Source organism: Tympanuchus pallidicinctus, unplaced genomic scaffold (genome assembly GCF_026119805.1).
Source record: "Tympanuchus pallidicinctus isolate F22 unplaced genomic scaffold, pur_lepc_1.0 scaffold8, whole genome shotgun sequence".
Taxonomy (NCBI): domain Eukaryota; kingdom Metazoa; phylum Chordata; class Aves; order Galliformes; family Phasianidae; genus Tympanuchus; species Tympanuchus pallidicinctus.
Window position 1 is genome coordinate 12721151 of NW_026294802.1, and position 14998 is coordinate 12736148.

At 48.6% G+C, this 14998-nt stretch overlaps 1 protein-coding gene across 10 annotated transcripts in view; it reads right to left on the reverse strand.

Annotated features, from left to right (window-relative positions):
• The window catches only part of RBFOX2 (RNA binding fox-1 homolog 2), a 162924-nt gene extending 150093 nt beyond the window's left edge, over positions 1 to 12831 (reverse strand). For 7 of the 10 annotated variants that reach the window (XR_008202692.1, XR_008202696.1, XR_008202694.1 and 4 more), the window contains exon 1: positions 12613 to 12798. Coding sequence is in view for 4 of the 10 variants with exons in the window: in XM_052668258.1 (XP_052524218.1) it covers positions 12613 to 12693 (81 nt within the window). In the remaining 6 variants the exon portion in view is untranslated. Of the gene's footprint in view, positions 1 to 12612 lie in introns of all 10 variants that reach the window. The other 3 variants (XM_052668249.1, XM_052668250.1, XM_052668252.1) reach the window with 1 other exon arrangement.
• Positions 12832 to 14998: the final 2167 nt, after the last annotated feature.

Below are 14998 nucleotides of genomic sequence, written 5' to 3' on the forward strand. Positions count from 1 at the left end.
CAAAGAACACAGGGATATTTAACTGCTGAAAACAAAGGATTACATCTGTGAACAGGAACCAAGAGATCTGCTTTGATTCCTGTAAAGCTATCTGCCTTGTATAAACTCTGCGGATACATTAGTCTCTGTCTAGCCAATACACGACAAAAACAGCTTGGCCCACCTAGTGACTGACCACCCTGCAAGTGGCAGAGGAAAATGAGTTGTTGGAAGTGCTTTCCATCCCCTTTCCCTGACATCCTCACTGTTACTGTGAACCTCTCCCCCAAGCAATAACACCGCTTCGTTTTTTGCTGTACGTCCCTCCTTTTCTGAACAGCACGTGAAAATGATGCTGCATCCTTGCCAGATTCATTGCTGCCCAGGGTGTTAAATACAGCAACAATGAATTGACCAGTCTCGTTAATTTAATTCAGCTACATGGGAAATCTGTAAACAGAAGCAAAAGCCATGACAATACTATCAGAAAGCTCTGAACACAGCATAATTTGCTCTTGGTTCTCACTGACAACTGTGTAAGGAAGAGAAAATCTACCGGATGCTTTACATTTTTACTGTTTAAGGTCATCCAGGTAAGAGGAAAGCATCCCACAGGCATGCTGGTTTTCCCACCTTGCCAATTAATAATCTTAACACATAACGTGCTGAATTAGCATTCAACAAGGCAACTTCCAGCGAGTCCTGACCCTGGAATAATTCAACAGTGGCCAGAGGTGAAAGTCTCTGTTGAGTCACTCAGGGAAGCAGCAGCAGCCTCCAGGAGACAAGACGTGCCACATCCCATCCGTGCTTCCCAGCAAAGTCATATTTCCATAGATCAGCTTTTAGAATGCAGCCCATATAAAATTCACTGCATTTTCTGGTCGTGACTTCATGCAGATAGTTACCTCTGTGATAAGCACAATGCAGTAATGATTTACAAAGAAACACATCTTGCCAAGAGCGAAGCTGATCACCCAACAGCCTCCACACCCCAGGAGCATCCATACAAGGCAGAACAACACTTACCTAGGAATTAAAATTGAACAGCAGTCTATTACGAAGTTCTCCATTACTCAGTGTGACCATATTCATCATCAAAATCCTGCCCAGGAAGTCACAGCCAGAGAGAGTCTTACAATGGTAGGAATTCACCCATAGCAGGGAACAATGCCACATGTTTACTTTTGCTTAAAGGGCCCAGATATTTAGGGATAGTCTTTAAAATCCTATTCTGGAAGCAGAAGTAAAGTTTGCTGATCCCAGAAGGAACTGGGCAGAGAGATGAACCTCTGCATTTTCATTGTAGAATCCAAGAGTTCAGGAATCAAACTGGTAACCTGGAGTAAGGAGCTGGCCATAATAACTGTATTTCCACAGACTGTTTTGACCAACCCTGATAACCAAGAGAGGCACACAAGCCAAATAAAATACTTGATACCGCTGTGCCATCAAGACTGGTCAATCCGTCCACTCTTAAAGAGTATTTGAACCAAATCCTTATCAAGAATTAAACCCAAGAGAATCAACTCCACGTGATATCTTGCAACAGGCGCCAAAGCGTATAGATTTTCTGCTTATTTAGAGAGAAACAGGCTACAGAGTTCATAGAAAAGCTCGCTAAGGCCTTGTCAGCAGCAATGATGAAAAGGCAGAGATCTGTCATCTTGGAAAAAGTGAGTGCCTGCAGGAGCTGGAAACACGTGTTTTCATGCAGTGCCTGCTTTGGGCACAGGCTGTCACCACGTCCACTCGGCAGCCAGTGGCTCCCAGCTCAGTGGGGAAAGGACAGCAAGGACAGCTGCCCCCAGCTCAGCTGCAGCATCCACCAACAAACACCAACAGCCAGCAGAAATGGAGCTTCTTATCACACGATGAACCAGTAAGAGAACACATTCCCTGTCCTCATGTTAAACGTAGGCCGGCTAGTCTTTTTCTTATACGTAGATTTTCAGATGCTAGCATGAAAAGGAAAGAGAAACAGATCACCAAAGGTTTAAAAAAAAAAAAAAAAAAAAAAAAAAGCATCTGGTACAGAAAGAATGCAATACTGAAAGCTGCATTGCAAAGCAAGGCAGCCTCTCTGCCAAACTTCAAGAAAGCTGGCAAACCCTGTCCCATGAAGCTACCAAGACTGGAATCTGCTTCTCCTATGGCAAGTGTCCGCAGTAATCAGGAGTTCCAAAAACAAAACACACACCAAGCTCAAAAGATAGAGAAAAAAAAAAAAAAAAAGGCAAAAATTATCTTCCTGTTTTCACTGGAAAGGTCATGCCTATTTAAGGAAACCTTTCCAAGCACCATGGACATGCTCCATCGACATCCATCAACTAACAGTCCAGAGTTAACTCTAGTCACACAACAAAAAACTCCTTGTCCTAACAGGAGTCGTGGCCCAAGCTCCTCGTGGCAGGCAGTCACGAATAACTGATAGCACTCAAGATCAAAACATCAATTTGTTGGTCAGCGGAGGAAGAATCCTTACTTACCTCCTTAAGCCTCGAATACTAGGAGCAGAAGGGAAAAAAAAAAAAAGAAAAAAAAGACAGCCAAATCCCCACACACAGCCTCACAGTCCCTCCACGTACTCCACATGTTGTAGTCAACACCCTCCCCACAGAAAAGACCTATCCTCAAGATAATCTCTGCATCAGTCAAAAAGTCTGACTGAAAGAAGCTCAGATAACATCCCCAAGCTCACCAACAGATGGATTCCAGGCCAGAACATGAAACATGAACAATTTGGTGATGCAAATTTGTGATTTATCAACAGTTAGAGACAAGCTATTCTTCTGAATCTGTTTGCAATGTTTGGCACTGAGCATGTGATGCTGCTGTTGCACACGAAAGAAGGCAGAAGAGACCAGGTAAGATGGTGAAAGGCAGCAAGTCCTTTCTGCAAGGACTCAATCGGCAGATAGTGACACACAAAGAAAAAACAGACCTAATTACACGCATCATTTCAATTTCTTGGCATATTCCATACACACACAGACGCATATGTCTACACACGTCTGATAAAAGGGTAGTTGGAACAGAATCAAATGCCAGTCTCAGCCTTGTTCATCACACCCAAGTCCGACACAGCAGTTCAGTTCTTGGAGAAGAATAACTCTGCAGGTCAGAAGTGGGTCCTGGAAGTGTGGATGGGCTGATGGAAACGCTAAAAACCATGGAATGGTTTAGGTTGGAAGGGACCCAAGGATCATGAAGCTCCAACCTCCCTGCCACAGGCAGGGTTGCCAACTGCTAGATCAAGTACAAGATCAGTTTGCCCAAGGCCCCGTCCAACCTGGCCTTAAGCATCTCCAGGGACAGAGCATCCACAAGCTCTCTGGGCAGCCTTTGCCAGCACCTCATCACTCTCTCTGTAAAATACTGTCCCCTGACCCTGAACCTGCTTTGGCAGGGGGGCTGGACTCGATGATCTCTGGAGGTCCCTTCCAATCCCTACAATTCTGTGATTCTGTGACCCCTCATCAAAATTTCCCCTCCCTTAGTTCAAAACCATCCTCCCTTGTTCTATAACTCCTTCACTCAAAGAAATCGAAATCCACAGTAGAGGTTTTCTTCCTTCCCCTCTCCTCTAAAGCTCCCTCCTACCCATAGTTGATGGATAACCACATGGACAACACTATTAACAAGCACTGCTGTCACCTCGTGCTGAATCCATGCACTCTAGCAGATAATAACGGCCTTGCCTCTGCAAGCTGTGCCTGTCAGCTCTCAGCCCAGCTCTCACAACAAGTACTTGGCATGAAGACCGTCACTCTTAGGAAACTCCAACTAGCCCAGGAAGTCAAAAGTGCTTAGGTATACAGATATACAGAGAGAAAAAAAGTCGTTAGATACACCTGGTAATATCAAAAGGTGCCAGGTCTGCACTGGTAACACTCATTCCATTCCCTCCTCTCACTTCAAAGCAACAAGAGCTGCTGAAGCACATGCTGATGCACAGAGGCACTGCCAGGTTGGTCTTAACCTCCTCTTGGGAGAAGCCAGTGGGGCGACAGGGTGCCTTTTTTCATCCAATACAGCTTTATACAACTTTCTGTGCTGTAGTCTGACGAGCCTGGCAACAAGACCAGGCACCCAGTCCAAAATCCTCATCCTATTCTTCAGGGCTCTGTGCAGATGGCAGTTCCCCAGCCACGCAGCACATTTCTACACTCCGTTTTCTCCTGCATCAAACCTTGGGTCCTGCAAATGAGGCGCCCTGCTGGCAGGCATCACATCAGCTGAAAGAGCTGCAGAGCAGAGGTGCTGGTCCCTGTCCTTTGTGTGAACAGCAGCCTGATCCTGGTTAAAAGACCAAAAAGTTTTGGGTTTTTTTGTTTTGTTTTGTTTTTTAACTTCAAAGGTAAAGTAGCTATGTTCTCAGTTAGTACATCATTTCATTTGCAAAAGAGCTCCATGGTAAAAAACATAAGCTACAGATATCCATGTAACTCCATTTGGTTTCACGTAGGTATGTTGGCATCTATGCAATTTTTTTCCTGACTGTTATTTCATTTACACCCAGGAAGGACTGTGATCAGAGAAGAAAAATGGCTGTGCAATGCACTTGCCCATCACTGCAGAAACTGAGAGATAGATGGGTTTTGAGTTAACAGCATCCCCTCTACTTAGGAAGTTAGGTTTCAAACCCCACTCACCTTACAAGCAAAGTTCCTTTACAGTGATGGCCATGTTACCTAGTTCAAGCTTTTCCACTTTTTTTTTTTTACTCTCCCCAAATGAAAACTACATCACTTTGTATTTACCCAACATGGCACACTTAGAGATCAGCCTGTGGCAGCAGTGGAAACTGCAGAGAGCTGCAGATCAAATGTCTACACATTACCACAGACCCACCAGCTACAGTAAAAACAAATAAAAGTAAGAATGAAAAAGAGTCAGGCTGCAAGCTGTTAATGAGATTTTTGCAAACAGGCCATATTCTCAGTACCTCAATTCCTCATTTCCTACAATAAAAGATAATGTATCTTTTCTACCTCTCAGGAAAACAGGAAAAATAAGATCATTAGTAGCTGTGAAGTACCCACGTACACAGATGAGTACCATAGAAAAGACCATTAAAAATTAATAGTTTTGTATTCAGTGCAGGTTTAGATTATCTGTGGTAAATACGATTTGGGGTCAGACATCAGATGAAAACAAGAAATGAAATACTGAACAGCTCTCAATCTGAACTTGTACCCATTTCATCTGATAACAAAACTCCCTCTAGATTTAACAGCACCTCAGTGAGTGTTATCCATTTGACGCCCTTAGAGATGAGGTCATCTATAAAAACACAGCACACAGCCACTCAGCTAGGATTCCATAGGGAGCAAATTCACCCAGATGCCATCAGCATCAGCTCAGGTTCTCCTCCCAGTGCCTCGCTTTATCACAGAACCAGATAAAGCATCACCTAAATGTCTTGAATACCAGAAATCAGCACAAGTTACTCAAAAGCTGAGCTTTCAGAAGCACCCAGAGCCCAACATCTGCACACGTACTCCATCCCCATTCAGCTTCACTCCACAGCTTTTCTAACTGGCAGCAAACACAAGACAGCAGCCTCTTTCTTTCTGGAACAGGAGGAGAAGGGCAATGGAGAAGCTCCTCATTTCTCTTTCCTGTGAAGAGTATGCAAAAGAGACAGAACACAAATCAGCGCAGGGCAGGAACTACTCTGAAGCACCACCTCCCATGCCCTGCCATCCAAGAGCATCCCCTCCAGCCCTCTTGCCTGCAAGACTCAGACCCAAGGGAAAAGATAAGGCGGGCCCTGTGGAGGCCAACTCTCTGGACTCAAAAAAAACAACATTCCCACCCCACTGCCAGCGCGGAAACGGCAACCACCAGCAGCAAATTACAGACTCGGGATGACAGCTCCAGCCTTTTCTCAGCCCACATCGTGCTAAATCAAGCCTTGTAAAGCCTTGGTGGGGTTTTATTCCTGGCTATCACCCCCAGAGCAACAGCCACCCCAGGCACCTGCGAGGATCTCCTCTCCAGGAGAAGAGTTCTGCGGAAAACCCGTGCAAGTAGAGCACACAGCCCTGCAAGAAACCTGAGCTGGATCCAGATCCCAGGGCTTGGGAGCCTCTAGGGAAAATGTTTTGATGTTTGCAACAGACAGAAACGCCACATAAGGTTGCTTCTTTAGCTTCTCTATTAATGGAAATTTAGCTACATATAGCCACAGGGTAAGATGTGCTGCTGCTTTTTTTTTTTTTCCCTCCCCTTAAATGGTGCATGCTGTTCCCCATTTCTATGCTAAGTAATACTTGCATTATTGCCGAGGCAATTACGAGCAGATAAAACCCAAGAAAGTCATAAAGAAAAAGCAACAATTGCTTCTAGCCCACATTCTTTGAAGAAAGCATCCAATTTTCCTGCACAGCGAACTCTCCTAGACAAAGGCAGAAACAAGCAGCAGCAATGGGAAGGCACAGCCACTATAACAACATCCCACTGTCCAGCACCAGGGATGTGAGTAAAAGATCTCATGCCCTGTTTTCTAATTGGTACGAATCACAAATACCCTTTGCCTACTCTCCAAAGGTTGTAGGTGGCAATGGTATAGACGATTGAACATCAATGTCTCACCAAGTGAGCTAATGGAAATCGCACGGCTGTATCCAAAGAGACACTGGATCAAGCTCAAATTCAGCTGCTGGCCCTCATTAAACAACAGGAGTTTTGTACGACAATCTTTCTTATTTCACAGCTACGTAAATACATCATATTGCCACTGATAAGTTAGAGTCCCATTTTCCCTCTTTCTAGCTATAGCTGCTGCACGTGGTTTCGACAAATGCTGTATGTTTACACAGCAAGCCAAATGAGAAAGGGAACAAAACTGTTCACAAGTGTCTTCCTAAAATCCCTGGGCACCATCCAGAAATGAGAAATCACAAGGAACACTGCAGGTGAGCATAGTGGCACAGCCCACATCCAGCAAGGAAGGTTCACAAGGCCCCTGCCAACACTGGGCCTGGATCTTTGCAACATTTCCAGGACATACTGTGGAAATTTTAGGCTGAATATTAGGAACAGTTTCTTCTCTGAAAGAGCGGTGATGCATTGGAGCTGCCTATGGAGGTGGTGGAGTCACCAACCCTGGAGGTGTTCCAGAGCTGTGTGGATGTGGCACTGAGGACAAGGTCAGTGGGCATGGTGGGGGTGGCTGACAGTTGAACCAGGTGATCTTAGAGATCTTATCTAGTCTAAATGATTCTGTGGTTCTATAAAATGGTGGTGCACTCACAAAAGAGAAACGGAGGGGAAGCACCCTTAGGGAAATAAACGCACATCTTGCAAACCAGCACTTTCTTGACTTAAGAAAAGATTGCAGGCAAAATTAAATTTACTGGAGAGCAAAGGCAGCTAAGGCCCAAAACGCAGTCAAGCAACTAATCCCTAAACATTGGGATTATCTCATGACAGCTACACTCCAGCCTCCATTCAATACCACTGTAAAATGTAGATCAACAGGATGCTTCAATGAACTGGAACTCGTTACCTCTAATTGCTCCTCTCACTCCACTTCTGGATGTTCCTCTGATCCTTTAGTCACGGCTTTTTAAAAGCACACAGAGAAGGTCAAGTAATATCCAAGATTGGCAAATTAAACAACAAGTTTCCAGGCAGCCAAAACACCAACTTCTCTTTCTCTTGACTGAAAACTGAAGTTTTGCACCCACGTCACAAGACAAGCCAGCAGTTACAAACTGATAGGTTTTACAACAATTTCTACCAAAAACACCCTAAGGGCCAGAGGTTCCCATGCAGCAGCCCAAAGGCCACCAGCTATAGGCTTATTTTCACAAGCTACCAGCAAGCAGCCCTTTAGCAGGTCCCAGGGGGCCCCTAGCCCACACACAGAGCCTTGCTCAGGTCCACCGCTTCCACACACGTCGCTCACCACTGGCCTACCTTTGGTTCTACTTTGTTTGGGTTTTTTTTATTACCTGAAAGCAGAGAGGAGAGCCACAGATGCCAGAGAGCGAGTGGGAGCCCTGCTGATAGACTGCCTGGGAGAAAAAGCCAACTGAGACCAAGAGACATGCCACTCTGCGCTCAGCTCCTGCAAAAAGAGAGGGCAGGCAGCCTGCAGCATACCAGCACGCTTGTGTGTCTTAATGGGAGTTCTGAAAAAGAAAAATTAGCAAGCGTATGTGTACAGCTGGTACACACATGCAGAAGGAAACCATCGCCAGCAGAGCCAGACCTCTGCTCAGCTTCCAACCTCTCAACTCCAGCCATCACCTCTGAACACAAACCTCTGAAATGCAAAGAGGAACACCGGCAGCGCCTGCAGGGGTACTAAAGTATCCAGAATACTTTACTGGGGCTTTCCATTTTCCTGAATACGGCAGGAAAAGAGCCAACTTTAAAGTGCTCTCAGCACCTCTATAATCCCAACTTTCAGCCTGCGTGCCAAAGGTTTGCTTTGAACTGGAGATTTTCTAAGCCTTCCCAGACAGTGTCAGGTAACTCCGAACGCTCAAATATTTAAAACAAAAACAAAACAAAACAAAACCCACCATAGGTCAAAAGCAAACAGAGAAGTAACAACAAAGGAAAAGGTGATTCATTATGCCTCAGCACCTCCACAATAGTCTGTCCAAATAGCATCCCAGGAACCTCATCCTGGACTCGAGGCAGGGTCAGCTTTTTAGAACTGGAATTCCATTTCTCTTCTGGGATATCTCGGACCCCTTGCTTTGTTCCTTCTCTACAAAGATGGTCGCACCATGAATAATAAAAGGGAGGGAAAGCTAACCTGATTACACAGGTTTTCCACGATTGACTGGAACTAGATGTTCCCCTCCATAAGATTTAAATATTCCAATTTCTGCAGGGTCACACATGGTTCAGAAGCTGTTGTTCACAGGCCCCTTCTGTTTCACAGCCCCAGTCAGCCCTTCTACTCATAAAGCTCAAAGCCAACTTTGGAAATTATCAGCAGATCCATCGTCTGGATCATCCTCCTCTGAAGAACCAGTGAGGGTCCACAGTTTGAACCACGAAACTGTGGAGCATGCCAGTTGTTGAGATCCATTCCATGTGCGCCACTCAAGGTTAAGCATACGGCTCCATTTCAGACCACGCAGGAATTTTCACCTCAGTCAAACTGGCAACAGCCTTTGCATCCCTGCCTGGAGCTCTCCTGTAACTGATCTCAGAAGCATCAGCCATCTCTACAAATCGTACACTGACATCCCTGAATGGCAACATGAAGACACTTGCTGCTGCCACTAAAAGGACTAGATTCACATGGACTAGATAAGATGCAGACCAGAAGCTGCATTAACCATCTTCCCTGATCAGCCTCATCCCAGGGACTCAGGGATACCGAACACAGAAGTTGTTCTTGAACAAGGATCAATTCTACACACTGTGCATCTAACTCCTACCACGTTACTGTCAGACACACTTTTAATTCACTAACCAGAGCAGATCTCAGAAAAATTAAATCAAAATTCACCTTGGGGACCAAATCAACTCATTCAACCCGACGCAAAGCTACAAGCTAGTTTAATAACAACTTCCCTCAGCACCTTAAGCCAGCTGGCACACCTCTAGCACAACGATGGGGAAGGAACACAGCATCTCGACTTGACACCCTCATCTACAGCCCCAAAGAGAAAGAAGGGGCTCTTCCCCACTTGCCACTATTCCCAGTGTTCCTCGTACAATGAATAACAAGATTACTGCAGGGGTACTTTCCCTTCCATCTGTGCAGCAGTCAACCCCGTCTGAAAAGCACCAAATACAGCTGCATCAACAACTGCTTTGGGATGCAGTTTCACCAGTGACTTAGGTCAGCATGATGTTTTCTCCCTCTATTAGGGGCTATTTCTACGCAGATCAGCAGACTGATCGAAATCAATCAGCTCTCCCAAGCCTGCAAGCAGTGAGCGATCCCACTCCTAGCTAGTATCTAAACAGTTAAAAAGCAGCAGTACCTCTGGGGCCCTTCTTTTCCAAAGCTTACAAACACACCCAAATACTTTCAGGAGACATTCCTGGCCAGAGGTTTTTGCCACTCACAGACTAAATGGAGCTGGAAAGCAGCAGGTTGTACACGACCATTCCTCCCATGCCACGATTAACTGAAATCAGTCCCAGGAGCAGATAGCAGCCATGATCCGATTTGTCCCAATCCCAACTCAAGCAGCTTTGCACCACCCTCCTAACAAGATCAGCGTTGGCCAAACACCGTTTATCCGGCCTGATCAGAGATGGATTAGATAATGAAACCCTAACAGCATAAGCTGTCTGAGCACGCAGCAAAAAGCAAGAAGCCCCATAAACATAAGGGTTACTAGCAGCTTTCAGGCACTCTTAGCCTCAAGTTCTTAGCAACCAGCTGCTATCTTATCTTCTCATAGACTAGGCTCGATATTTCACGTTACCAGACACCACTATTAGTTCTACCAGTGCATTACTAATTGCTATAGCTAAATGATTTCTCCCAGCACCAGAAGCCACGTTCACATCCTCCGCCATCAGCTGTGCGCGGAAGGAGCCGTGGCAAGCACGGCACCCCGGGATCCCTCCCAATCAGCCTCGAAACACGAGGTCACCGAGTTTGCACAGCAGCAGCCTGTGGCTCGGGAGCAGGAAGTAGAAAATTGACAGGATCTGCAGGAAAAACAAGGTACAACAGTCACTGGTGTTATTTCCAGCCTCCAGTACATATGAAAAAGAAAAAAAAAAAATCAAAGAATAGGCTCTTTATTCCGCTTGTAAGCATTACATACAGTCAAACACAGAGCACTCACTAAAAAGAACCCGTTATTTTAAAGCAAAGTACTTCAAAAGACCACACCATCTGAACAAAAATGCTGAGGAAAGCCACCTTATGTTACGCTTTAACTTTTTGGGACAAAGATATAGAATTTCAAAACATTCAAGAATACATTCTCCTAGAGCAGAACGTATCTGTAAGGCTGGCTTCAATATTTGGTGCCTTCAACCATGGCACGATACTCCAAAAAGATAAACCACTCTCTTTAATCCTGAAAAACGCCACATGAAGCCACGTACATATGTGTATATATATGTATTTATATTACATACGTGTGCTTATATCATACACATATACACACACATGGATATGTGTGTATATTCAGCCTCTACATTGAAAAGACTGAAAAATCTTTCCCAATTCATACACATTTCAAGTTTAAACGTATGCTAAGGATACCAACTAACTACAGTATGGAGGCCCTACTACAAAGAACAGTTATTTTGTTCATAAACACGTTTAATCTTAAAAACTGAACTCACACACTGCATCTCATTTGATTTCCCAAATGTTGGGCAGTGTTGGACACTGACACCCAGCTCCATTCATCCCTGCTGCTGCTAACACAGCTGCGTGTGCCCAGATCAGAAGCCCCACCATTGCAATCTTAGTGCCTCAAAGTAGTCAATGAGCAGACAGCAAAATGCTTTCCTTCATCTGAATGTGGAGCACAGATTTAATGGATACAGACATATGAAAAATTGAATTTTAGGGCTGTTAAACCAGTTCAAGTCCCTCAGTGGGGAACTGTCACTAGGTTGACTGGTCCGCATGGATGCCACCCAGCTTGGCATCAGCTGCAGCACAACTGGTGCACCTTCCACAGCAGCACAGCACCCAGTGGCACTCAGTACCTTCACGCCATGCCCAAGCCCTATGTGCAGGCAAAGCTGCAGCTTCACAGAATCATGAAGGTTGGAGAAGACCTCACAGATCACCTGGTCCAACGTCCAGCCCATCCCACCATGCCCAGTGACCACATCCTCAGTGCCACATCCACATGGCTCTGGAACACCTCCAGGGATGGTGACTCCACCACCTCCCTGGGCAGCCTGTGCTACCGCAGCACCGCTCTTTCTAAGTAGAAATCTTTCCTCATACCCAACCTGAACCTCTCCCGGCGCACAGTGAGGCCATTCCCTCTCACTGTTACCTGGGAGCAGATGCTGACTCCCCCCCCCCCCCCCTCATCACAGCGTCCTCTCAGGTCACTGCAGGAAGCAATGAGTTCTCCCCCGAGCCCCTCAGACTCTCACACCGCACAGCCCCGGTTCCCCCAGCCGGCCCACAGCTCCCCGTGCTCTCTCAGAGGCGCGAGGCTGCGGCTGTGCCACCCAGCAGGGAGCAGAGGCCTCCAGGAGGGCCCGCGGGGACCAGCCAGGGCACGGGAAGGGAAAGTCACGGGACAACGAGAGGAGCGAGGAGCCGAGGATGCGCTGCAGTAGGCTGAAACTCTCACCGGCACGAGAGAGCGAGCGAGGAGAAGTTGGGATGGATACAGCGAGCGGCTCCCAAAGCGCTCCCACCATAGGTTCGCTGCGAGGAACGGAAGCCAAAAAAAAAAAAAGGAAAAAAAAAAAAAAAAAAGGAAAAAAAAAAAAAAAAAAAGGAAAAAAAAAAAAAAAAAGCCCAGCCCGGTTGCCATAATAAAGCGATCCACGCGCAGACAGACAAAGGGAAGCACCCACGCCTCGGCCACAGCCCGCACCTGGGCACGGCGCCGCGGGCCGCCCCACCGCCCGGCGGCACCCCGCGCCCTCCGCCCGCCGCGCGGCCCCGGGAGGCGCCGTGCGTGTGCGGGCCGGGCCCCGCGGCCTCGCTACCTGCATGCCGCCGCCCTCCGCCTCCGCCTCCGTCCGCAGCCGCTTGCTGTGGCCGCCCTCGGCGCCGTCCCCGCCGGGCATGGGTTGCTCCAGCTCCGGCTCCCGCTTCACGCCGCGGGCGGCCCCGCCGCTGCCGCCGCCGCCGCCGCCGCCGGTCAGGAGCTGCGGCTGTGGCTGCTGCTGCTGCTGCTGCTGCGGGGGCTGGCCGCCCTCCGCCATCCGCGCCGCCGGAGCCCCGGCCGCCCCCCGCCGCGGTCGCCCCGCTCTGTCACCGCGCCGCCCGGCCCCGCCGGAGGAGAACGACGAGAAGGAGCGGGCGGAGGAGCCGCGTGCGAGCGCAGCGGGCTCCGACCCACCGGAGCGCCTCGGTCACGGGCTCGACGGCGGCCGGGGCGGGGCCGAAGCCCCTCGGCAATCTCCGGAGGTGTCGAAGCCGCGCGACCCCCGCTCGGCAACCTTCGGCAACGGCGAAGGGCGGGGCGAGGGGAGAGGAGGGGCGGAGGGGCGGGGCGGGGCCGCGGCGGGGCACGGGGCGCCCGGCGCCGGCTGGAAAATGGCCGCCTGGATCCGGCCTCGGTGTGCCCGCCGCCTTCCGCCGGGATGCGGCGCCTTCTCTGCGGGAGGAAGGCGGGGGTCCGAGGCTGCTCCCTGGGGGGGTGAGGTTGGTGGCTTCGCCTCGGAAGGCCGTGCTGAGCGAAGCCCTGGCGGTGGGATGCGCTGACTGGGTGAGCGGCAATCAGCTTTCTGGATCCACTGTGGGACCCTCGCGGCGTGTTTCTGCTTTGTAACTGCTCATAACAGGAGCCTGAGGCCGTACATCGGCCCTTATTTGTAACCGCTGTGTCAGAGGAAAACGGTCACAGAATGGTTAAGGTTGGAAAAGACCTCTAAGAACACCTGGTCCAACAGCCAGCCCATCCCCACCATGCCCACTGACCACATCTTCAGTGCCACATCCACACGGCTCTGGAACACCTTCAGGGTCGGTGACTGCACCACCTCCATGGGCAGCCTGTGCCACTGCAGCACCGCTCTTCCCAAGAAGAAATCTGGTGCAACTTGAGGCCATCAGCTCTCATCCTATGGCTGTTACCTGGGAGCAGAGGCCAATGCCCACCTCAGCACAACCTCCTTTCAGGTCACTGTAAAGGGCAGTAAGGTTTCCCCTGAGCTCCTCTTCTCCAGACTGAACAACCCCAGTTCTCTCAGCTGCTCCCCATCAGACCTATGCTCCAGACCCCTCGCAGCTCTGCTGCCCTTCTCTGGACACACTGCAGGGTCTCCATGTCTTTCTTACAGTCAGGGGCCCAGAACTGAGCACAGTACTTGAGGTGCAGCCTCACCAGAGCTGAGTACAGAGATACGGTCACCTCCCTGCTCCTGCTGGCTGCACTATTGCTGATACAAGCCAGGATGCCATTGGCCTTCTTGGCCACCTGGGCACACTGCTGGCTCATGTTCAGCCAGCTGTCAACCAACACTCCAGATCTTTTTCCTCTGCACTATTTTCCAGCTGCTCTGCCCCAGGCCTGTAGCACTGCATGGGGTTGTTGCGATCGTAGAGCAGCACCCGAAACTTGGTCTTGTTGAAGCTCATACAATGGCCTCAGCCCATTGATCCAGCCTGTCCAGATGAAAAGGAATCAGCCAGAAATGGCGATGGTCACAATGTGCCAGCACACACAAGGAAGCCATGCTCTACTTCTCCAGGGTGTTCTGGAGCCTCGGCACTCACTTGGTGGTCTTGGTGGGTCCCTACAGGTCTGCTGACATTCAGAAAACCGTACAGCTTTTGGCTGCAAGTAGCAGTTACAATGCTTGGCTCCAGTCTTCCCATACACCACATTTTTCTTCATCCAAAAATAGTCTTCAAGGCCACGTTAAAAGCTATTTTAAGTGGTATGTTTTTGCTATGAGGTGCCAGTTTGTCTCCTCCAGTGACAGGGAAATCTCTTTTTTTCGGAATGATTACAAATCCCCACGGAGTGGCAGGCACCCAGAGGACAATTACACGCAGCTTCAGTTTGCTCGCCCACCGAGGGTAAACACATGTCTCATTCATCTCAACTGGGTTTGATAAAGTGAGCCAGGCTGTCAAACAACACTGAAGGCACGCGTTCAGTCTGCCCTCAGCTCGAAAAGAAGCAGAAAGCCTTGTGGCTGGGATGCTGCTCCTTCGGAGAAAAGCGTCTCCATCCTTATCTTCATCCTAATTTTAGTGGGGCAGCTGTGAATGGAGATCACGGGTGAAGATATTGCCCACGAGATGTTGCAGAATGCTTCAAGTGGCTTCTTACAGGATCCAGCCTGGATTCAGGTTAGGAGTAAACAGTTTGGAGACAAATCTGTGTGTGCACTTGGTAGCCGTCCGCTCTGATAGTCATAC